We start from the raw sequence: 20,362 nt of genomic DNA, 5'->3' as shown, positions 1-20,362 counted from the left end.
CCTGTTGCTGCAGTGATTGCTGCTGATCCTTGCCATTTGCTTTGGAAATTATTCTGAAACAGACCTATATGTGGGTAGGGAATTCATCCATGGTCTAACAGGGAACTCTGGCCTACAAAATAAAAACAACAACAATGCCTTCTACTTAGAGATGGAAACACTAGCAAGGCAGATGAACACACTAGGCCAAACAGAGATGTAGCGTAAGCATGTTATACTCTACTAAAGTCAATGGAGCTGCAGCCACTGACACCAAATGTGAATGTGGCTAAGTATCTAAAGACAAAAAATGACATGGGCCTCCACTGCTGATATGGGCTTCTCATCATCAGTGAAGCAGGAGCAGGTTCTAAGAGAGGTTTAAACCTTTAGACCTTTGTCCTGCTATAAAAAATGATGAGACTTTCTACTTAGGAATGGAATTTATTTTATTACTTTTTACAAAACTTGTCACCATGGCAACGAGTCGCTTTTCTTACGTGTAAAACAAAACATCAATTAACCCACAGCAGGCAGTAACACTAAAACACCTACTTATCCTAACTGTCACTATATGGCACCTAAAAGCCCCAGTCGGGATTGGGGCTTCAGTGCACCAAACAGTACAAAGAACGAGCAAAATACAGTCCCTGCCCCCCAAAGAATTTAGAATCTAAAACCCTGATCCTTCAACATGTGTGAGCAGTCCTATCGAGTTCAATGGAACTACTCTGGCATGTAAAGCTAATCACATGCACAAGTGTTTGAAGGATCAGGGCCAAGAAAGTCGGACAGAAATAGACAGATAAAAAGTATTAGCCAATGAACATACATACAACGTATCAAAAGCACGGAACTTGTCAGAAACTCCCACCACTATTTAATGTCTCCAAAACAACCTTCTCCCCTTCTTGCATGACTTAGCTCAGATTAAAAATACAGAAAACAAGACACATACAAACAAAAAATACCCTTAAAAGCCTCAGTTCTGCCATGAACTCGACATGGGCTCACAGCAGTCAATGGGGCTCTGCCTTTGCAGAGATTATTGAAGGATCAGGGTCTAAATTAACTAGAAATACATACTAACTGTGCAAACAAAAAGCTGAAACAAAATGATTAACTAAATACTAAGCTGAATAAATGCCCTATAATATTATTTATTATTGGTTCCTTAATATTAATTAATACTAGCTGCACATGCCATAGCAACAAACTTTCCTTGGCTTTGGGCAGCTGCTGTATTTGAATGAGCCTTAACTGACAAGCACAGAAATCTGTCCTGCACAGTCAAATGAAATATCACTTTCCCCTCACAGATGGAATTACTAATTGTGGTATTTTTGCCAAAGGGGAGATCTCCCCCACCCCATCCCTCCTAAAAACAGCCTTCCTTTTGTGCTTAGTCATAATTTAGACAAAGACAAGCCCTGATCTTCTTCCCATTAAATCAAAAGGGAGCAGGATTGAACTCGTGGTGATTCAGTGGGCAAACATTTATTTAAAAACCTATAATATCTGCAGGATTGGTTTTTGAATACATGAATTAGTGCTTGCCTAAGCACGGGCTTTCTCCTTGAGACCTCAGCCATTATGGTACTATCAGTGCTCTTTATTACAATTATTTTTATTATTTTTTAACATTTATATTGTGATGGTACCTCAAGGCCACAGTCATGTTGGTCCCCACTATGGTAGGTGGTGTTCAGACAGATAATAAATGACAGTCCCTGCCTAAAAATATTTTACATAAGGTAGACTCTGCCAGACAGAAACCCATGGGATCTTTTATAGTAACCCCAATTCACATCCCAACGAATGGTGCAATCTTGCATTTTCTGTGTGTGGCTGGATTACTGCATCCACAAGTCAGTGGTACTTGGCACAGGGGCAGAACTCTGCCCACAAGCAACAAATTGGAAAATCAGGGCCGAAGCCATTAAAATTCATCCTTTGAAGAGTCTCCCCTCTCCAGATAGGAAGCCAAATGTTTTGCTCAGTTACTACCAAAACCTTACATACTGGGAGGAAAAAAGTTCAAATGAAACACAGCTTGTTCCAATGTTGTATGAGAATCTTGAACCAGGCAAGTTTCTTTTGGGTTAGAGCTATCAACATTTCATGTAGCTCTGTATAACCAGCTGGTGCAAATATCTGGCAGAAGCCTTGACAGGGAAAGCCCAAAAAGAGAACAGTAAGTACAGGAAGTTGCATCCAAGTAGTGTTGTGTCATTGTGGCAGCTGATTCTGCACTACAGCTATCCAAATGGCACAAGGAAAATTAACATCACTTCAAATACAACCGAATAAACATCTCCCAACACATGCTCTTTTATAAATGTGAGTCCCACCCCTCACCACCCATGCACTGAAGAAAGTTTTGGGGAGATGTTTCATTGTAATTGAACAACAAAAGTAGAACAGGTTAAAGATTTCCCAGCAAATGCTGATTTAGTGGAACTGGGACCCCTGAGCTCCAGCTGCCAGCTTTTTTGTTTGTTGCCTACCAGGAAATTAGGTATCCCTGGGCTGACCAGCTTCCCAGGCACCTGGGCTGCCTGGCTCTTCAGCCACTCAGCTGTTGGGCTACTGGGGAGCCTGAGAGCCCAGAGAACATACTTCATTTTGGAAACACCAAAACATTCCCACTGCTAGAAAGCTGCAGTGTTTCCAAAATAAAATACTGGGGAATTTCCGTTCTTTGAAGTGTTTTTTGGCTTTTCATCATGATTTGGGATGGAAAAAAATTCCAAAACCTCACAATTTTGCACTGAACTGAAATTCTCTTTCCTGGCCAGCTCTGAACCAAAGGTTTTTCAGCATGCATATGGACAATGAATTGCTAAAAAAGTGATTACTTTGTTTGTGTGACTCTCTATTTGTAAACTAGAAGGAAGAGTCATCATAGAGCATTTCCACACCCAGACTCACAAACATATAGGCAGGGATATGTGGAAGTGATATCCATAAGCAAACGAGGGAAATATAGCATAGACAAAATTCCTACAAGTGAGTGCACAACTGGTTGGAAAACCATACGTAGGGAGTAGTTATTTCCTAAACAAATAAATGTTCCCAGTTTAAAAGGAAAAGAAAGCATAATTCCCACCCCTCCAAACTCACATTTGGATCTGAGTCAAACTGGGGTCTTATCCAACATCACCAGGAATAACGGTTCTCCTGTAGACCAAATCAGGTCCTCAATTACACCAGTCGATCCCAATCATCTTCAAATCACGCACTCTAATCCCCAACCAGTGCCAGTGGTTTCCACTGGCTCAGTGGTTTCCACAAGTATATCTGATCAGCCTTCTAAATGGAATTTAGAGCTTCACCTTGCTAGGGGCTGAGCATCCTGGTTCTGACCCAGCATAGCTCTTAAACTTGCACTTAACTTTAGGCAATAAGCAGTCCCATTAAAGTCAAAGAGATCATTCAAGCTGAAAGTTAAGTATGTATTTAAGAGTTCTGCAGAGATCAGGGCCAGAGTGCTCAGAAGCTTTCTGCTGATACTGCACAAGGAGGACTGTAATCCAGCTCTCCCACTCTCAGATCTTCTGCCTCTGCAGAGTAAACCAAGTCAGAGTAATAGAATTTTTGTCACTGAAGTAATCTCGTCTGATGCTGAATATACGCAGTATAGCTCAGTTGCAAAAGAGGCCACTTCCAAATGCTTATTTTTCAAAGTAGAACCACACTTTAACCACGAGGTCATTGTTCTCTCTCTTCTTCCACCCAATGACAATTGCTTACTATTGGTATTTGCACTTGTTATTTATATTACAATGTCACCTAGAAGCCCCACGTGAGATTAGAGCCACACTGTGGTAAGCATTTTTTAAAAGCTCTATTTTGATGCTGTATCGATAGCATAAAAAGAGCAGGGGGCAGTGGCAGAACAAGGCTAAAACTTTCAAAAACAGTAGCCTAAAGTTAGACTTCTAAATCTATATTTATGCTCCTAAATGAGTGGACAGGCTTTCAGTACTAATCAATTGATAATTTTCACCCAAGGGCATGTCTTGAAGCCCATGGATCCAAGGCTTAGAAAGGGACCATGAGCATTTGAAGGGCAGATTCAAAGGACAGCTGCTGTCAACCCTCAAAATCTGACAGTGTTGAGCCCTACATCTGAACCTGGCCCAAGATCACCCTTCATTTATCATTTGAGAAGGAAATGAAATATAGAAAATTTAGGATCTACAATAGACAAAGCTGTCTGCAGTTTCTTTCTGAAAAACAAAGAGCAGATTTTTAAAGTTCCCATTGGATTATTAAAAAAAACCCAACCCCACATCCACTATGGCAATGGTTTTCAACCTTTTTTTAATTTAATTTGTTGACCTAAACATTTTCAAATGGAGGTACAGACCCCTTTGGAAATCTTAGACAGTCTATGGATCCCCAGGGGTCTGTGGACCACAGGTTGAAAACCATTGTTCTATGGTAACAACAACCTTTCGCCGACCCCTGAGACACAGTATGTAGACCCCCAGGGGTCCGCAGACCACAGGTTTAAAAACATTGCACTAGGTCATCATGCCTTCTATTTGAGCATCCCAAAGGGCTAATGTGTAAATTAAAGCAAGGTATTCTACACTTCTTGCAATATTAATTAAAGTAAAAACTGCAGCTGGTGTTTAGCTACTACTCAGTCCCAGCAGCAGGTTTCAGTCACTTTACCTAAATCAAACATATCATAAAGTTGGCATGAAAATCATATTGTCTGAACTGAACACATCTGGTGAATGACACATGCTTTCACTTATAATGAAAATAACAAACTACCTCTATTACTAATGCAGATGTGTTTTTAAACAGTTCACCATACTGATTTCTTCTACCACTCACATTTGGAAAGCTAAAATCATTATGGAGTTTAATAACTAAGATCAAGAAAACAACATGTTCGTTCTTCTCTTCTGATATCAGAAGTGTCTGATACTTCTTTATGAAGTTGCTGCAGTGTGATTTTGTAATGACAAATAATTGCTTTTTGTTCAGATTGTCAGCTCTTTGGGGAAGGGATCATCTTTTTGTTCTCTATTTGTACAGCTCCTAGCACAATGGGGCCCTGGACCATACCATAGATGCTATGGTAATATAGATAATAATAATAGTAATAAATAACAATAATTAAATAGTGTCAAGAATGAGAACACCTGGTAGCTTGTTGCTAGATTTTGATACTCCTACTAATGCTGAATAGTACAGTATACAACTATTATACCATTATACCATGAGTAGTTCCATCAAAATCAATGAGACTACTGGACTATGGCATCACTAAACTTTGTTGTGAGTGAGTTCACTGAAACTGACACGTAATCTAAAACTGGCTGCACTTGGAGCACTGCGGAATCCCGTGAATTTAGGATTTACTTGCTGCAGAGTAAATTGGGGCATCACCTGCATCAGTACCACTAATCTCAAGTCCAAGGAGGACTGGAGAGGGATCCTTTTGAAGCTTACTTTGGCCTTGGTGTCTGCCAGAGGGGTTGCCCCTCATGTACAATGAGCCATTATTATCGCTCTCCCTCTCTCTCAGTTTGAACACCAGTCTCACTATTTGTGGGCCTGATTTGGTATCACTGAAAGCTTTGTAGCAAAATCAACAGGCTGCTCCATGTGTTGATGATAACCAGTCTTATTAGGCCAGACTAATCACATTTCTTAGCTTGAAAATATCATCACTTCCTTAGCTAGGAAACAATATTTTTTGCTATTTGAATTGTTGTTCTCTATTTTTCATTAGATGGATATGCATAGCTATAAATCAATGAAAATAAGTCAGTGATTTATTTTCCTAGACTGACTCCAATATTTGGGCGGGGATGCAAATCCCCCTAACTGCATGAGATTATTAAAGTAGGTTTCGCAACTGTACCAAAATGGCTTCTCTAGGATACTATTAATCTTCTCCTGCACACAGATGAGACTTGAAACTCTCCTCTACCGAACAGCTGAAGGAGGTGCACACACAGAGAAAAAGAGGTTTTATTCAGCAAAGCTGATGACTTCAGGAAATGACGATAACATATACCAGCTTCCTATTGTTAAGAGATTGTTCCTTCAAGGAAAGCTGTCCTCCATATTAGAAAATCATTTGTGATATGAGAGTAATAACAGGAGCGCAGCCAGCTTTTTTGGAGTCCTAGGCGGTGGAAGGTCCCGCTCCTGAAATGGCACCCCCGACAGAGGCGGCGGACGGTCCTGCCCCCGAAATACCGCCGACGACCGGGGTGGCCACCGCCCCCCAAATGTTAGCACCCTAGGTGACCACCTAGGTCACCTAATGGGTTGCGCCGGCCCTGGTAATAACTCATTAAAGATGTCAGTGCAGGAAAGGATTCTGTAGGCAAATAAATAAATAACCTCTCTCCCCCCACCCAGAAAATAAATAAAGCGATGAACACTTTCCGTAGCATGTTAATTATCAAGAAAATTAAGAACACCAATTCCTGTCTCACAAAAATCCTTTAACATTTGATCCATTAAAGACAGTCTGTTTTATATTTGACACCATCAGAAGTAACACAAATAATTCCAACTCTACTTAAGAGGATATAAGATTTTAAAAGCCTCAGTGAGTAAAAAGTTAATCATGATCCATGCCGCAATGTAAAAGAACACTGAAAACTTCTGGTGGAAAATGAAGGAAACAACGATTGATTAGCCTGAGAAAAACAAATAAACCCTGCTTCCAATCCCAAACCTCCTGTTCTTCTTCAACTAGCTAGTCATTCTTATACTGATAGAAACCTGGTAAGGACTGTGAAGGTGCTAGTAGGCTATGTCAGATAATTGAGATAGAAAAGACAAAAAGAGTTCCTAAGGGAAATTAATAGAAATGTTAGTTTGAGAAAGGCAGGGCCAGCTCCAGGCACCAGCATTCCAAGCAGGTGCTTGGGGGAAATCTGCAAGGGGCAGCAGTCTGTGTGGTTTTGCCCCCAAGCTGCGTGACAAATTGCCGCTGTGGACGGCGGGGGCAGTCCATGTGCCGTTAGGGCAGCATGCGCATTTCCCCAGCAGTGAAAATTCTGTGGCAGCTTCTAAATTCAGCTTTCCATGGCAGTGCAGCTTCCGTCTTCCAGCTGAAGACAGAAGCTGCCTCCGAATTTCCACTGCCGTGGAAACACGCATGCCGCCCTAATGGCACATGGACTGTCTCCGCTGTCCGCGGTGGCAATTTGGCACGCTGCTTGGGGCGGCAAAAACAGTAGAGCCAGCCCTGGAGAAAGGAGAATAAAAGAGATTTCAGTTCTACAGGAGTTACAGTTGGAAAGGATAATTGTGTAAAGACACTTTCTAGGTGGGTAATGTATTCCACATCTTCACCTTTTCTGAGTGGATCCACAATTCTGGGCATATAGTTTGTTTATTGTTAACAGATTTAATGCACAAAAATACAAAGTGAAGTGGTTCCACTTTTAATTTTTGCCACTATAAAATGTTTTTATTTTCTTGTGGGGCTATATCATATTGACAGCAGATGCACCTAAGAAATCCTTCATGGAGAGAACTACACAGCTACTAAGACAAATTAAACCACAGCTGCTAATTAGCATTTCTCCAAGTTCTAACTGCCTATACAGTCAGTTAAACAGAATTTGTAGGACTGTTTGTAATAGTGTCAAATGGTGACTCCAAATAATAGGACATTCTTTCATAGCGATGAGAACCACCAAAGCATAGATGTTACGAACAAGGAGGGGAGATAAAGAAAAGGAGTGTTTTTATTACAGCAGAAACTACAGATACTAACAGAATATTTTACAGTGAATTCTAAAAGTTCCTCAGAAGTTTCAAATATCTTAAGTGAGCTAGAAAGTGTTATATACTACCTTGAGTTCTCATTTTTCACTGAAGTCCATCAAACCTAGGCTCTGGAAGACCATCTTTTGGAGCTGTTATATGAACTGAACTTCTAGATACATTACATAACTTTAGTTCAACACTTTAAATATGAAATAGAGGCAAACCTATAGCAGTATGATGTTGGTCACTGTTTACCACTCTGGTATTGGCCAGTGTTGTCCTAGTAATAAAATAGCAGATATTTATATTTTCAGATATTTAGAGCAATGGCAGGGAAAGGATTCCCTTGCATTATGGGATCGTTCCTGCATCTTTCTGGTAAGAATATAAACCAAAATAGTATTATAATGGCACACTGTGATTCCCATATTCATCTTGGTACCACTGAGCACATGGTATCAGAAAATAATTGGGATATGTCCCTCTTGCTGTCAGATGTGAAAGAAATACTGATATTTTCTAACTGAAGTGACAGCAAATCAAAAATTGCTGTTCAGGAAGGAAAGTTGAACTCTGCTTTCCTAACAGATTTTCACTGATAGTTCCTAGTTACAGATCTAGGTCAGTATTTTAAGAGGGGTGGTGGAGTTGCAACTCATTTTAGCTAATTATATGCTGATTAACTACGGGCACTTTTCAAAGTGCACCTCAGAATTCTGCTGTGCTCGTCAGTGAAATCCTGTACCCTTGCTACTTTGGAACCCTTTATGAGATTGTGCACTGCATAGCTTGGTAACTAGAGAATATGGATCCTTCACATGGAAGAACTATTCTCTTATACTAATAACAGAGAAATGGTATAAATATAAAATGTATTTTACTTTAATTATATTTTTCTCTGAGTGGATCAGTTCTACTGAGTGGATCAGTTCAGTTCCATGAAAATAGCTACCCTTTGTCCCAGTTTCTATCTGGGATCCTACTTTGAGATTCTGAATATCTTCTAAGGAAGGATATATCCAGTGGATGGGACAAGATTTGACTGTACAAAAGAAGAGCAAATACAGTCAATAGACAAACACTATATACGGAAAAGACACTCAGCTACTACAGGGATTGGGGCCATATAAGTTTCTAGCTAGACTGGTATAGTGGATAAAGAATAGACTCCCATCAGGCCCTCTCAGAGGTCCAGAGAGGCCTGGGCACTTCAAGCTTTTGAGGCCCCTAGCCATAATAAAAAATTTAAATGATGACACGTGATAACAAAATAAGGCACCAAAAAACAAGTTGTGAAACTTATCAAATGCCAAAAAATTAACAAGTGTCTAAATTTGAGGCCCCCTTTGAGCTTGAGGCCCAGGCCAAACAGCCCTTCTGATGCCTCCCATGTCTTGCAAAAACACAAAAATTCAAGTATAGGTGTAAATTTGCTTTGCATTTGGTTGTTCCTAGGCCAGAACGGATTTCAATAATGGAGGACACAGTTAATCTTTCTTCTTATTCTTGGCTTGGTCCTTAAAAATGATAGATGATGGTAATCTTTAGTTAGGAAATGTTTGCAACTTTAAGACCTGTTCTGTTTTAACTGTCATAGTAATCTTTATTATGCTTTCTTAATAACCTTTTTTATTGGTTCATTCAGGGCACTATACAGTAGACCAATGGAACAATAAAATGTTCTATTGGAAAAAATTCTTTTACTGCTGCATCCTGCATTTTCTCCTCCTGTAGCAGCCAGACAGAAAAAAAAGTATAACAGAAAAAAAGAAAAACATATAGAAGTGAGGTTACTGAGTGGAATGATTCTTGCAGTATAAAGAAACCAAATATAAATAGAACAGTGAATGGAATGATGATTAGGCGGTGGGCAGAGCAATGAAAGATGATACAAAATGCATACAGCAGTTCTGCTTCTGAGATTGCAAATGAGTAGGCTATTTTAAAGAGAAAAGCAGAACTTCAAAGAAACAGAGAGGTTCCAAATCCCAAGATTCAAACCAACCCTTTGAATATTGACTGATATATCAGAACTGTTGTTCTTGTTAAAGAGTCCCACCACTCCAGTTGAGGAAAAAACAACATATAAAATCAAAAGATTTAGCATGATAGCCAAAGGATCAAGAGCCCAGCTGATGAATTTTGGCGTAGCCATATCCAAATCACTGTCCTTATTTGGCCAAATGTTTGTCTAAATTTAATCTGGATCTCAACACTGACTCCTCAATCCATTTCAACTACAGAATTTCCCTGGAAGGGGAAGAATGAATAGACACACACATTACAATACAGCACAGGAAATGATAGAATTCCACCAGTACTTCAGTCTTTCAACAACCTCCACTATAAACCTTCTTTTAAAATCTGAGCTGGAGATGTGTAATGCATGTTTAACTTTCAGTTGTGCTCTCAAAATTTTGCACCCACAAAAATGACTCACGCTAGTGTTTGCACCTATACAGTTGCACACATGCCCAATTAGTATGAGAGGTTAGTATCCATCCCCATCTGCTGCTGAACTATGAAGATTCACAGAAGAAATAGACACCGGTGTGGAGAGCTCCAAAGAAGCTCCAAATGTTGTGTCGTCTGGAACACTTCACTACTGGCTTCAACACTGAGGAAATTAAAGTGAGGCAGCAGCAGCTTTATTACATTTCTGCTTGAGGCTTGGATGGGGAAGGAACATTGCTGGCTCGGAGGACAGCCTAGAGTCTTTCCCCTTGAATTTCTGTGCCATGGTGTGTCAGCAGAAAAGCATTTTCAAAGAAGTTTCCTCTGAGTGCACTGGGAGTGAAAGCAAGCCAGACAGAAGACTCAAAGGCAATTATTGCACTACAGGTGTTTTTCTCCTCCCCTAGTTAACTCACTTGAGTCCTGTATTATTTTTAGTCATCTCTTTTTTATGAAGTCTTTAATCATGATGATGATGGGTTTTTTATTTTTTTTAATAATGCCCCCCCCCACACAAACCCTTTTTGTCAAGGTGCCTGGGGTGCTGCATAGACACGTTAAAATACTGTAAAAATAAACAAAATTAACAATATAAGAAACCCAAATGAAATATTGAAAATCAAATCCTGTGGCATTAGTGAGAGAAGGGCTGCTTTCAAGCTCAAGGAGTTCCGATTCAAGGTACCAGCAAGTGCAGATTCCTGCCAAAAAAACCATTGTAATCGTTTCACTGTTTCAGAGGAAGCCTCTCTTTATTCCCCCAAATCAGCTTTTTCTCTAAGGCCATGTCTACACTACATAACGTAGATGCAGACTACTGCGGCATAAGGGGTTTCTCCATTTCTGCAGGAACAACACTTCCCTGGGAGATGGTAGCTAGATCGACAGAAGCATTCTTCCATTAACTTAGCTGCATCAACACTGAGGGGTCAGTTGGCATATCTATAGCACTCAGGGTGTGGATTTTTCACACGTCTGAGTGATGTAGCTATGTTGACCTACATTTTAAATATAGAACAACCCTAAGAAGTAAGCCCTCTACTACTTTTTCCACTATTTGGGATTTACAGAAAGTTCTCCTTGATTTTCTTTAATATATATATTTTCTTTTCAATGGAACTTAGAAGTCTATCTTAGGTACTTATATGGCCCCCATTACTGTAGTATCTGAGCGTCTCACAATCTTTAATGCATTTATCTTCACAACACCCCTGTGTGCTAGGGAAATACTATTAGACCTCTTGCACAGATAGAGAACTGATGCATAAAGAGGCTAAGTGATTTGTCCACACAAGAAACCTACAGCAGAGGAGGAACTTCTCCCTAAACACTGGCCCATCCTTCCTACCAGCATCCTGGAAAAATTCAGCTCTCAAAAACAAAACAGAAACCCACACCAAAAACAGGTAAACTTGGGAATTAGCACAAATAAAGAAACCCTAAGTCATGAGATGACACAAGAAGCAATTATAACAGCAGACATAATATACTCTTCATGTGCAATCAGCAAATGAACATGTACAGATGCATTTAAAATATTCATAACGTCTGATGCAAGGACCTATTTGACAAAAGCTCTAATTTAAACTCCTTTGAATTTGCAGACAGCCTACTTTATGCCCTAGTTTTTCACAATGCAGTACTTAATTACCATCAGGAGGGTTCTCCTAAACCTGAGTTTTGGAATATATATATGTAGCTGTTGAATTGCATGTATTTTGCTTGCTAACCAGGAGCAAAGATGGAAGTTACATTGCTAATTAAACTCATAATTACATATAGCTGGCTTAGTCAGACAGCAGATCCCATGGCTGTCAGAAAACATAAACAAATCAAAGCACAATCTATCATGTAAAAATTTAGACCACTTTTGGTGGATTGTCTCATTGGAGGGCTCCATACTTTACACACAGTTCTAAAGTTGGCAATTGGAAGAGCAAAGTAGAATTGTGTGGGCCCAGCAAGAAAGAACACTTGGTATTTACCTGGGATGGTCTAGTGATCATTTGATTTTAATTGCAAGGTTCCTGTAAGATTTTTGCTCTTATATGATATAGCCTTTTAGCCTTCCTCAAGGCATTTGTCTGAGAACTTCTCTAGATTTTAAAAAATGTTTAAAAATTACTCAGTCGGTCCTGGTCGAACTTAGATCATTGCCTTCTCATCCCCAGCAGCACCTCCTCACTAAGTGCCACAAATCTGGTCCCTTGGGGACACTATGTTCACCTGCTCCTCTGTCCCAACCTACACCTTGAGGGCCTTATTTTCAGAGACCCCCAAGCACTCACTACTCCCACTTATCTCAACTGGAGATGTGAGTGCACAGCACTTTCCAAAATCAGACTCTAGGACCTCATTGTCTTGTTGTTTTCCGCAGCATTCCCATGGTCAGTGAGATTTTAAGTGTGCACAATCATAAGTGCTCCTCAAGACATCCACCTTGCTCAGTATTGTAGATCTGGGAACAGACCAAGAAAATGAACAGCAGGGTATCAGAGTTAGGAGGAGGTTGAGAAGTGTGAAGCCAAGACAGGAAAGGGGGATGTGGTGAGGGCCTTCAAAAAGTGGGACTACAAATGGTTACAGAAGCATAAAGTGTAGTTCACCAGGAACAGGAGGATAGACAGGAAGGGCCCAGACCTTCTCCATGCTATCTACACTGTGTTTGAGCTCCTAAAACATAGAGAACTGTCAGTGCACTTCTGGCACTCCATATCTTGTTGCACCTCCCTCGTGTTGTCAATACGGAATCTGTAGGGAGACTGTGGAAGTGTCAGATGAAGGCAGCAGAAGTAGGGGAGTTGGGTGGGCAGGAGGCTCCACCCAACATCCAGAATGCTGGAAAACTCCTGCAACGTGTGGGAATCTTAGGAGGTCCACACAAGGGGAGTCATGTGCTTTTAGAGAAGATGCCTCTCCTAGAGGATTCATAGATTTGGTTAGGGCAGAGCCCCTTTTCTTCTGGAGCTAACAGAGTCTTTGACCCACCTTCTCCAGCCTCCTCTCAGATGCTGCACTGTCTGGGTTATGGGACTGCTTTCTGCCCCCCGCACTGCTGCTCCTAATCTGGCTAATTTCCCTTTCTGTGGACTTTAGGGGGGCACTGGAGATCAAACAAGGGTCTGGCAAATCTTGTAAAGCTCATCAGTGCCATGATCTTTAAAAGCCTGCTGCCATTCTGCAGTTCCTAATCTGACATTTTAATTTAATGAATTTGCTTTCCAACAGCTCAACTTTGCTCTGGTGCACAATGACTCACTGAGATCTTTCTAACACACACCATTTGTGGTTTCTCTGAAAAGCCATTTTGTAGCCGGCGTGTGGAGAACAATGAGTATTAGTAGAATGATTGACATCTGTTTATTTTCTTCCATACTTCAGCTCTCTGCTAGTCACAGATAACACGTGCCAAATTTGAAGCTGGTATTCTAGAGGGAGTCAGGGAGCAAAATCAGGCTTGTAATGAACATAACTATGTCGCAACTACTGCTGCACCATAATACTAGTTTCTTCTCTCCACACCAATAGACTCTTCTGTGGAGAGAGAGATAACAGCATATATTTATCCAGATTGTGGGGTTCAGTTTCCTAACATGAAAAGTAAATGCAGGAGGATTTGATAGTTCTCAGTTGGTGGGAAAATTGTCAACTATTATTTATGGTGCCTCAAATCTCACTATGGGAGGGAAAAAATGAAATTCAAGTATATATTTCTCTTCTAGGAATGCCTTATCTGGAAAAGTTCCAGTGCCTAGTTTAGAAGGGAGACAAAAGTTACTTGCATTATACATTACTTTGCTGAAACCAAGTAGTAGTAAGATCTGGGAACACAGCTGCCAACTTTCACGTGGTAAATAAGCACCCCGACTTTCACAATAAGCCAAAATCAAGCTAATCCCATTTCAAAACAAGGCCAAAACAAGCCGATCCCTAAGAACCCCTATGTGACTAGATCCCCCTGGAATGCAGTCTGGGACTGTGGTGGGCCCTCTGTGCACCCCTGACTCTCCCCCCCCCCCCTTGCCCCTGCTTGCCCCTGCTTACTGGGAGACGATAAAAAAAAGAAGCAACAAGCTACAAGCCAAACAAGCAAGAAGCGACAAGCCAAAAAACTAGCCAATAAGCAACTCACAAGTCAGTTAAACCAAAAACAAGCCCAATTTCTGTGCTATTTTTGCAGGTTTGGCATGTCTGTCTGGGAACTTGCAGACTAGGGTCTGATGCAGCAGAAGAAACACATGACAGAGATGAAGTTTCAGCCTCAGGGAAATCTCTCACTCTGTAGCTGGTGATGAATTAGTTTTTACAAGAAATCTCTGCCTAACTGGCTAAGGCATGGAATCATCTCCAACATATTGAAGATGAAAGAGGGCAGCCAGTCTATTGAGTACTCTTATTATTGTTTTCAGGGAAAGTGGCATTAATGTGATATTAGAAGCTTTCAATAAAAACCAAAAACAAATCTTAAAAAAACAGATTCTTGGCAGAGTTAAAAATCAGGTAGGGACAACGGTGGCTTTCACCACTTTTACATTCCTCAATGTTTAAGCTGTCTGGCCCCTAGTATAAGTTGGAGTAGCCTTCCGGCTGCTGTAAATTGTGCTTAACTACTCATAGTCATAAGGTACTCGTCTAGCAACTGGGAACTGTCAAGGAATAGGCCACCCTGGCCTCACCACCTTCCCCCCCACCTTCCAGGAAAGTCCCATTCACTAGGGTTTGGAGGGGTGAAGCAGAAGCTGCTGCAGGGTTCTATGCCACCAAGGGATTTTCTCTTGTACAACCAGAATCCTCAAAGGACAGGATCTGCCAGCTTTCTACCTCCAAAGTGGTGCAAAACAGCTATAGAAAGTGTGACAGGGAGCTATCAGCAGCACCCAGATCACTGATATTGCTACAACCTGAGGAAAGCCACAGGCCCAACTGGGGGAAATTATACACTTTCTGTTGGGGGATTGTGAACACGTGGGTGACAATCACTGGGGCCAACAAAGTAATTAGGGTGACTATAAGGGGAGGAAACAGGAATCAAGGGGCAGCTCAGAAGGAAGCTCAGGGGTAAGGGCTGCAGGAAGCCTACGTTTTCTATAAGCCTGTGTTGCCCAGAATTACTATGTAAGAGGGGAGTAAATACAAACCTGGGTGAAAGCTAAACAGCCCAGTGTGTGTTTGTGACTGTGAAACCATCTGAACTGGCCAGGCAATGAGGGTCACCAGGCAGCGACGGTGGCACCCTGTAACAGAAGGGCTGAGAATTTGGGCCAACGTCTCTCTATTAGTCACTAAATAAATGTGTAATGTCAACCTCACAAATACGATATTTTCAATTTAACATAATATTTGAATAAGTAGGGATTTTTTCTTGCTAAGGCATGAATTTAGGACTCTGTGTGTGTCGCCTTAAAGACATACCAGTGTTGAATTCCCAAGGTCATATCTGCTTTTTTAATAGGATATTTTGACACACCATTCCCTGCCCCAAAGTTAGAAGCTTCCATTGTCTGTTATCCTTCATTCAGTTTTGGAGTAAAATGGGAGGGAAGACTCACTTGCCCAATGTCTGTGAAATAAGTCAATGGAGAATCAGAAAGGGCAAAACTCCAAACAAGCAGCAAGTTGAAGGCCCAACATTAATTACTCTTTCCAGCATCAGGGCATGCCACAGAGTTCTGAGAGTGATCTGCTCTATTAGATATGCACTGTATGAGGGAAACCAATTATTGCTGTTCCCTGATCTCAGCCTCACTATTCAGACCAGGTGGAAGGAACTGGCCATTTTGAGATGCTCCTTTTTAGATGAAGGAGTTAAGGTCTGAAACATGCTTGTAGCAACAGTCAAAACAATGGTTTTTTTAGCGGCTAGCACTGCAAGCTCAACACAGCTTTGTTTTCAGATACCAGGTTGATTTCTGTCTTGTGTATCATCACTGACCATAAGGAATCTATTATTGGGAACTGGCAGTTGCCATTTTGTTGACAGTTGGCCATAATTACATTTCACGGGCCATTGCTGGAAATGCACTCCATGTCATAACTAAAGGTAAAAGGCTGATTGCTTTCTGAGGTCACAAGACAAAGTCTAATGGGCCCTGTAACTGAACTATCATTCTATAGATTTAGGTAAAGATTTTCCAAGACGCTTAGTGGATTTGGATGCCCCATTCTGATTAATTTCAATAGGAATTAGGTGTCCAAATCCCATGAGAGGTTTTGAATACTTCATCCTTAATGACCTCTACCATCAACACAGAAAATCTGCTGTTGATTTTACCTCTCCATTGAAATTTCTTTACTGCATCTATTGTGCTCTTGTCTTCCACTGAAATCAGAGGAGTTTTAGGAAGTACCTGATAGATTGCACAGCCAACTCTTTCTACCTACAAGAAACTGTAACATTCAGAAGTAGCTGAGTAGGTCATTTTTCAAGCTCTACAGCTCATTGTTCCTGACTTGAGTTGTAATACTGATTTGCACATTGTGCTTCCACCTCAAACCCATATTACAATTTGTTACCAAAGTGAGGACTGAACACTGTGGAAATTTGCAGCACTCATTGTCTACCATGGACAAAATCTTCTTACACCTGCTGTGCCCATGAAGCATTTCCTAAAGGAGCATTCTCTGTTTGCAACATCACACCCAGACACACTATTATATGATGTATATATAAAATGACAAGTTATGGTATAAAGGTTTTATTAACATGAGTTTGGGATGACAGTATTACTCATGAGAGATTAAGTCAGCTGTCATTTAGTGGCTGGACTACAGAGAGGGAAAAGGGGGTATTACTGCAGCCAGTTGTGGGAGTTCTCCTTTAGCTTATGGAGTAAAGGTCTCTATGTTAGGACAAGGATTCTAGTCCTACCTCCCCCTGTATGTGGGAGATATATATAGTAACTGTGTCTATTTGTAGCACAAGAATTCATTACATCAGCACATTCCATGGTTAGAAGAAGATCCTGTGTACTGTCATTCTACTGGGAATCTTCCATTTCCAGTGGAATAAAGCTCTCATTTCACTGATGGGCCACAGGATATCAGACCATAAACCTGTCACTGGGGAAAGATTGATGACAAATAAATTGCCTGCCTTGCACTTCATTTGCGTGTATAAGGTAGTAGCTGTAATAAGGATGTTGTTTTATTAAATATGCATTTCTCCACATGTATGTTGGCAATATCATTGTGATAAATTACAGGGCCTTGTAATAAACTACATTTATCCTACACCTTTGTCCTCTTTCCCTTGTACTCATTCACGTCTGATGAGAGTATTTCCAAGCCTCTGGGCAGTTTTTAAAAAAATCAGCTTGCCAGGGAAATGCTTCCTTTTTTCCTCCTAAATATGGATTAACTTCCCAAAATTACACTGGCATGAAGTGCAGGGCACTTGGGGAGTTAGTCCATATTTGAGAAGAGAGAAGGAAACATTTTCCTGGCAAGTTGATTTTTTTTTTTGAATGGCAGCTGTCCAAAACTGCCCAGGCTTGGAAATACTCTCTTCAGATGTGAATGAGTGCAAGGTAAGGAGGACAAAGGTGCAGAACAAATGCAGTTTGTTACAAGGGTCTGCAATCTAGCACAATGATACTCCCAACATCTGCATGGAGAAATATCTATATTTAATAAAACAAACTTCCTTACTACATCTACTACTTTAGAGTCTGATTCTGCCATCCTTTCTCCCTTCCTAGCAGTACCTTACTCTTCAAATAGTCATAATAAATCTGGTCTTTTGATTTTAAGAGCGTGCCTATCTTTTTGTACATGGAATTTTGTGTGCATAATCCTTTTCATGCAGTACTATATAAAACTGCAGATGACAACATACACAAAATTGCATACCCAAATGATTGTGCACATAAAATTGAACATGCAAAACTAGAGGCCATATGTTGCACAATGTTTTAGAGATATAAATTTGATACCATTCTTTCAGATTTCCTCCTTTAGAACCAGAAATATTAAGACTCACAAATGTAGGTAACCTAAATAGTGAGGAAGAAAACCTGCATAAGAAAATGAGTTCTCTCAGTTAGGGAGATTTGTATTTTCCTTTCAAATCAGCAAAAGTTTTCTCTTAAAGTCTAAGTGCCATGGTCTTCCTTATATAAATGTGAAAACTACTTCGCATTTGTAGGAAAAAGATTGAAGAAGGGAAGGGAGAAATGCAGACACTGAATATAAGGAGAAAATTCCCTCAAATATTCTCCTTCTCTCAAGAATGAGCATTCAAAGGGAGATGCATATCTATGAAATTGAGGTTTCCAGCAATGTGTAAAGAAAGGCACTTACCTTATAGGATTATCCATCCTTGATACTGTGAGAAATGCTGCTAAATTAGCTGTATAGGATGAACACACAATAAGGGTAAAGAGCCACCAACTTCCCATAACAATGCGCATAGCCACAGAATTGATAGCAGATTCACCACCTACAAATAAGCAGAGAAATTGAGGTTTCGCAGAAACCTGCATTTAAAATCACCACAGTACATGTTCCATGTCTAAAATTACACTGTGAATGATCCCTATGAATTTTATTTGTTGTTCAAACTTGCATTAGCAGATCACCCCATCAATGTGTTCAAAGACCTATCTTAAGTAGGTCTGATATTTTATATACTATCTAACTGCTCAGCATCCAGAAAGCTATGGAATACAACAAAATACTAAATACTAAAATGTGTTAAAATCACTGGCTTGAATTAAATCTTGTAAAATTTCTACATCAACCCCCTCACCCCAATTGCCCTTCATATAGTCATAAAATAATGCTCTCAAGAAAATTCACACAGGGCCTTACCCAGAATTGTCAGGATCTAATTAACAGAATGACTTCCATAAATACAGGCAAAATAATAATTAATAATAAATAATAACAATAATGCAATATCACTATCTAAACATATAGGGGAGTAGCCGTGTTAGTCTGGATCTGTAAAAAGCGACAAAGAGTCCTGTGGCACCTTATAGACTAACAGACGAATTGGAGCATAAGCTTTCATGGGTGAATACCCACTTCGTCAGACGTATAACATAAAGGTTAAATATTCAGAGTATATCAAAGTAGACATATATTGTGTGTGAGGGGGTAATATAATTTCTAAACTGAGGACAATTGTTCAAACTTTTGTATGCTACTTATGCTGAATTAAATAATATGAGATTGTGGCATCAGTTACACTACAGTAGATTTCTCTATGATGTTTCCAGCACAATGATGCTTGACCTTTAGTTAAAGACAAAACTGTTAAACAACTGATTTTTGCTAGTCCCTCTGGTGTCTGTTTACGGTAAGAAACATAAGAAAGGCCACGCTGGATCAGATCAGTGGTCCATCTAGACCAGTGGTTCTCAAACTTTTTTTCTGGTGACCCAGAATTGTTGATGCTCATTTCCCAATGGAGCTGGGGATTAGGGGTTTGGGAGGGGCTCAGGGCTGGGGCAGAGGATTGGAGTTCAGGGGTGAGGGGTGGGGCCAGGGATGAAGGCTTTGGGGTGCAGGAGGGGGCTCCTGGTTTTGGGGAGCTCAGGGCTGGGGCAGGGGATTGGGGTGTGGGAGGGGGTCAGAGCTCTGGGCTGGGGGTGCAGGCTCTGGGCTGGGGCTACGGTTGAGAGGTTTGGGGTGCAGGAAGGGGCTCAGGGCTTAGGGGGGCTCAGGGCTGGGGCAGGAGATCAGGGTGTGGGGTTGGGGCACGGGCTTACCTCAGGTGGCTCCTGATCAGTGGCGTAGCGGGAGGGGCTAAGGCAGGCTTCCTGCCTGTCCTGGCACCACGGACCGTGCTGCACCCTGGAAGCGGCCAGCAGCAGGTCTGGCTCCTAGGCAGAGGTGCGCAAGCGGCTCCATGAGGCTCTTGCTCCAGCCAATGGGAGTGCAGAGCCAGTGCTTGGGGCAGGGGCAGTGTGTGGAGCCCTGTGGCCCCCCCCGCCTAGGAGCCGTACCTGCTGCTGGCAGCTTCCAGGGCACAGTGCGGTTTCAGAACAAGTAAGGACTAGCTTCCCTTAGCTGGGCATCACCACCGACAGGACTTTTACCAGTCCAGTTGGCAGTGCTGATTAGAGCCGATGCGACCAAGTACCTTACATTCCGTGACCCAGTACTGGGTCATGACCCGCAGTTTGAAAACCACTGATCTAGACCAGCATTCTGACTTCCAACAGTGCCA

At 41.1% G+C, this 20,362-nt stretch overlaps 1 protein-coding gene across 18 annotated transcripts in view; it reads right to left on the bottom strand.

The window, feature by feature from the left end:
- Positions 1-20,362, bottom strand: part of GRID1 (glutamate ionotropic receptor delta type subunit 1) — an 845,000-nt gene that overhangs the window by 59,784 nt on the left and 764,854 nt on the right. For all 18 annotated transcript variants that reach the window (XM_045025227.1, XM_045025243.1, XM_045025244.1 and 15 more), the window contains one exon: positions 18,490-18,628. In XM_045025227.1, the coding sequence (XP_044881162.1) occupies positions 18,490-18,628 (139 nt within the window). The remainder of the gene's footprint in view (positions 1-18,489; positions 18,629-20,362) is intronic.

The sequence above is a fragment of the Mauremys mutica genome, chromosome 7 (assembly GCF_020497125.1).
Source record: "Mauremys mutica isolate MM-2020 ecotype Southern chromosome 7, ASM2049712v1, whole genome shotgun sequence".
NCBI lineage: Eukaryota > Metazoa > Chordata > Testudines > Geoemydidae > Mauremys > Mauremys mutica.
Note: the sequence above shows the minus strand (reverse complement) of the source record. Positions and strands in the feature narration are given on the sequence as shown.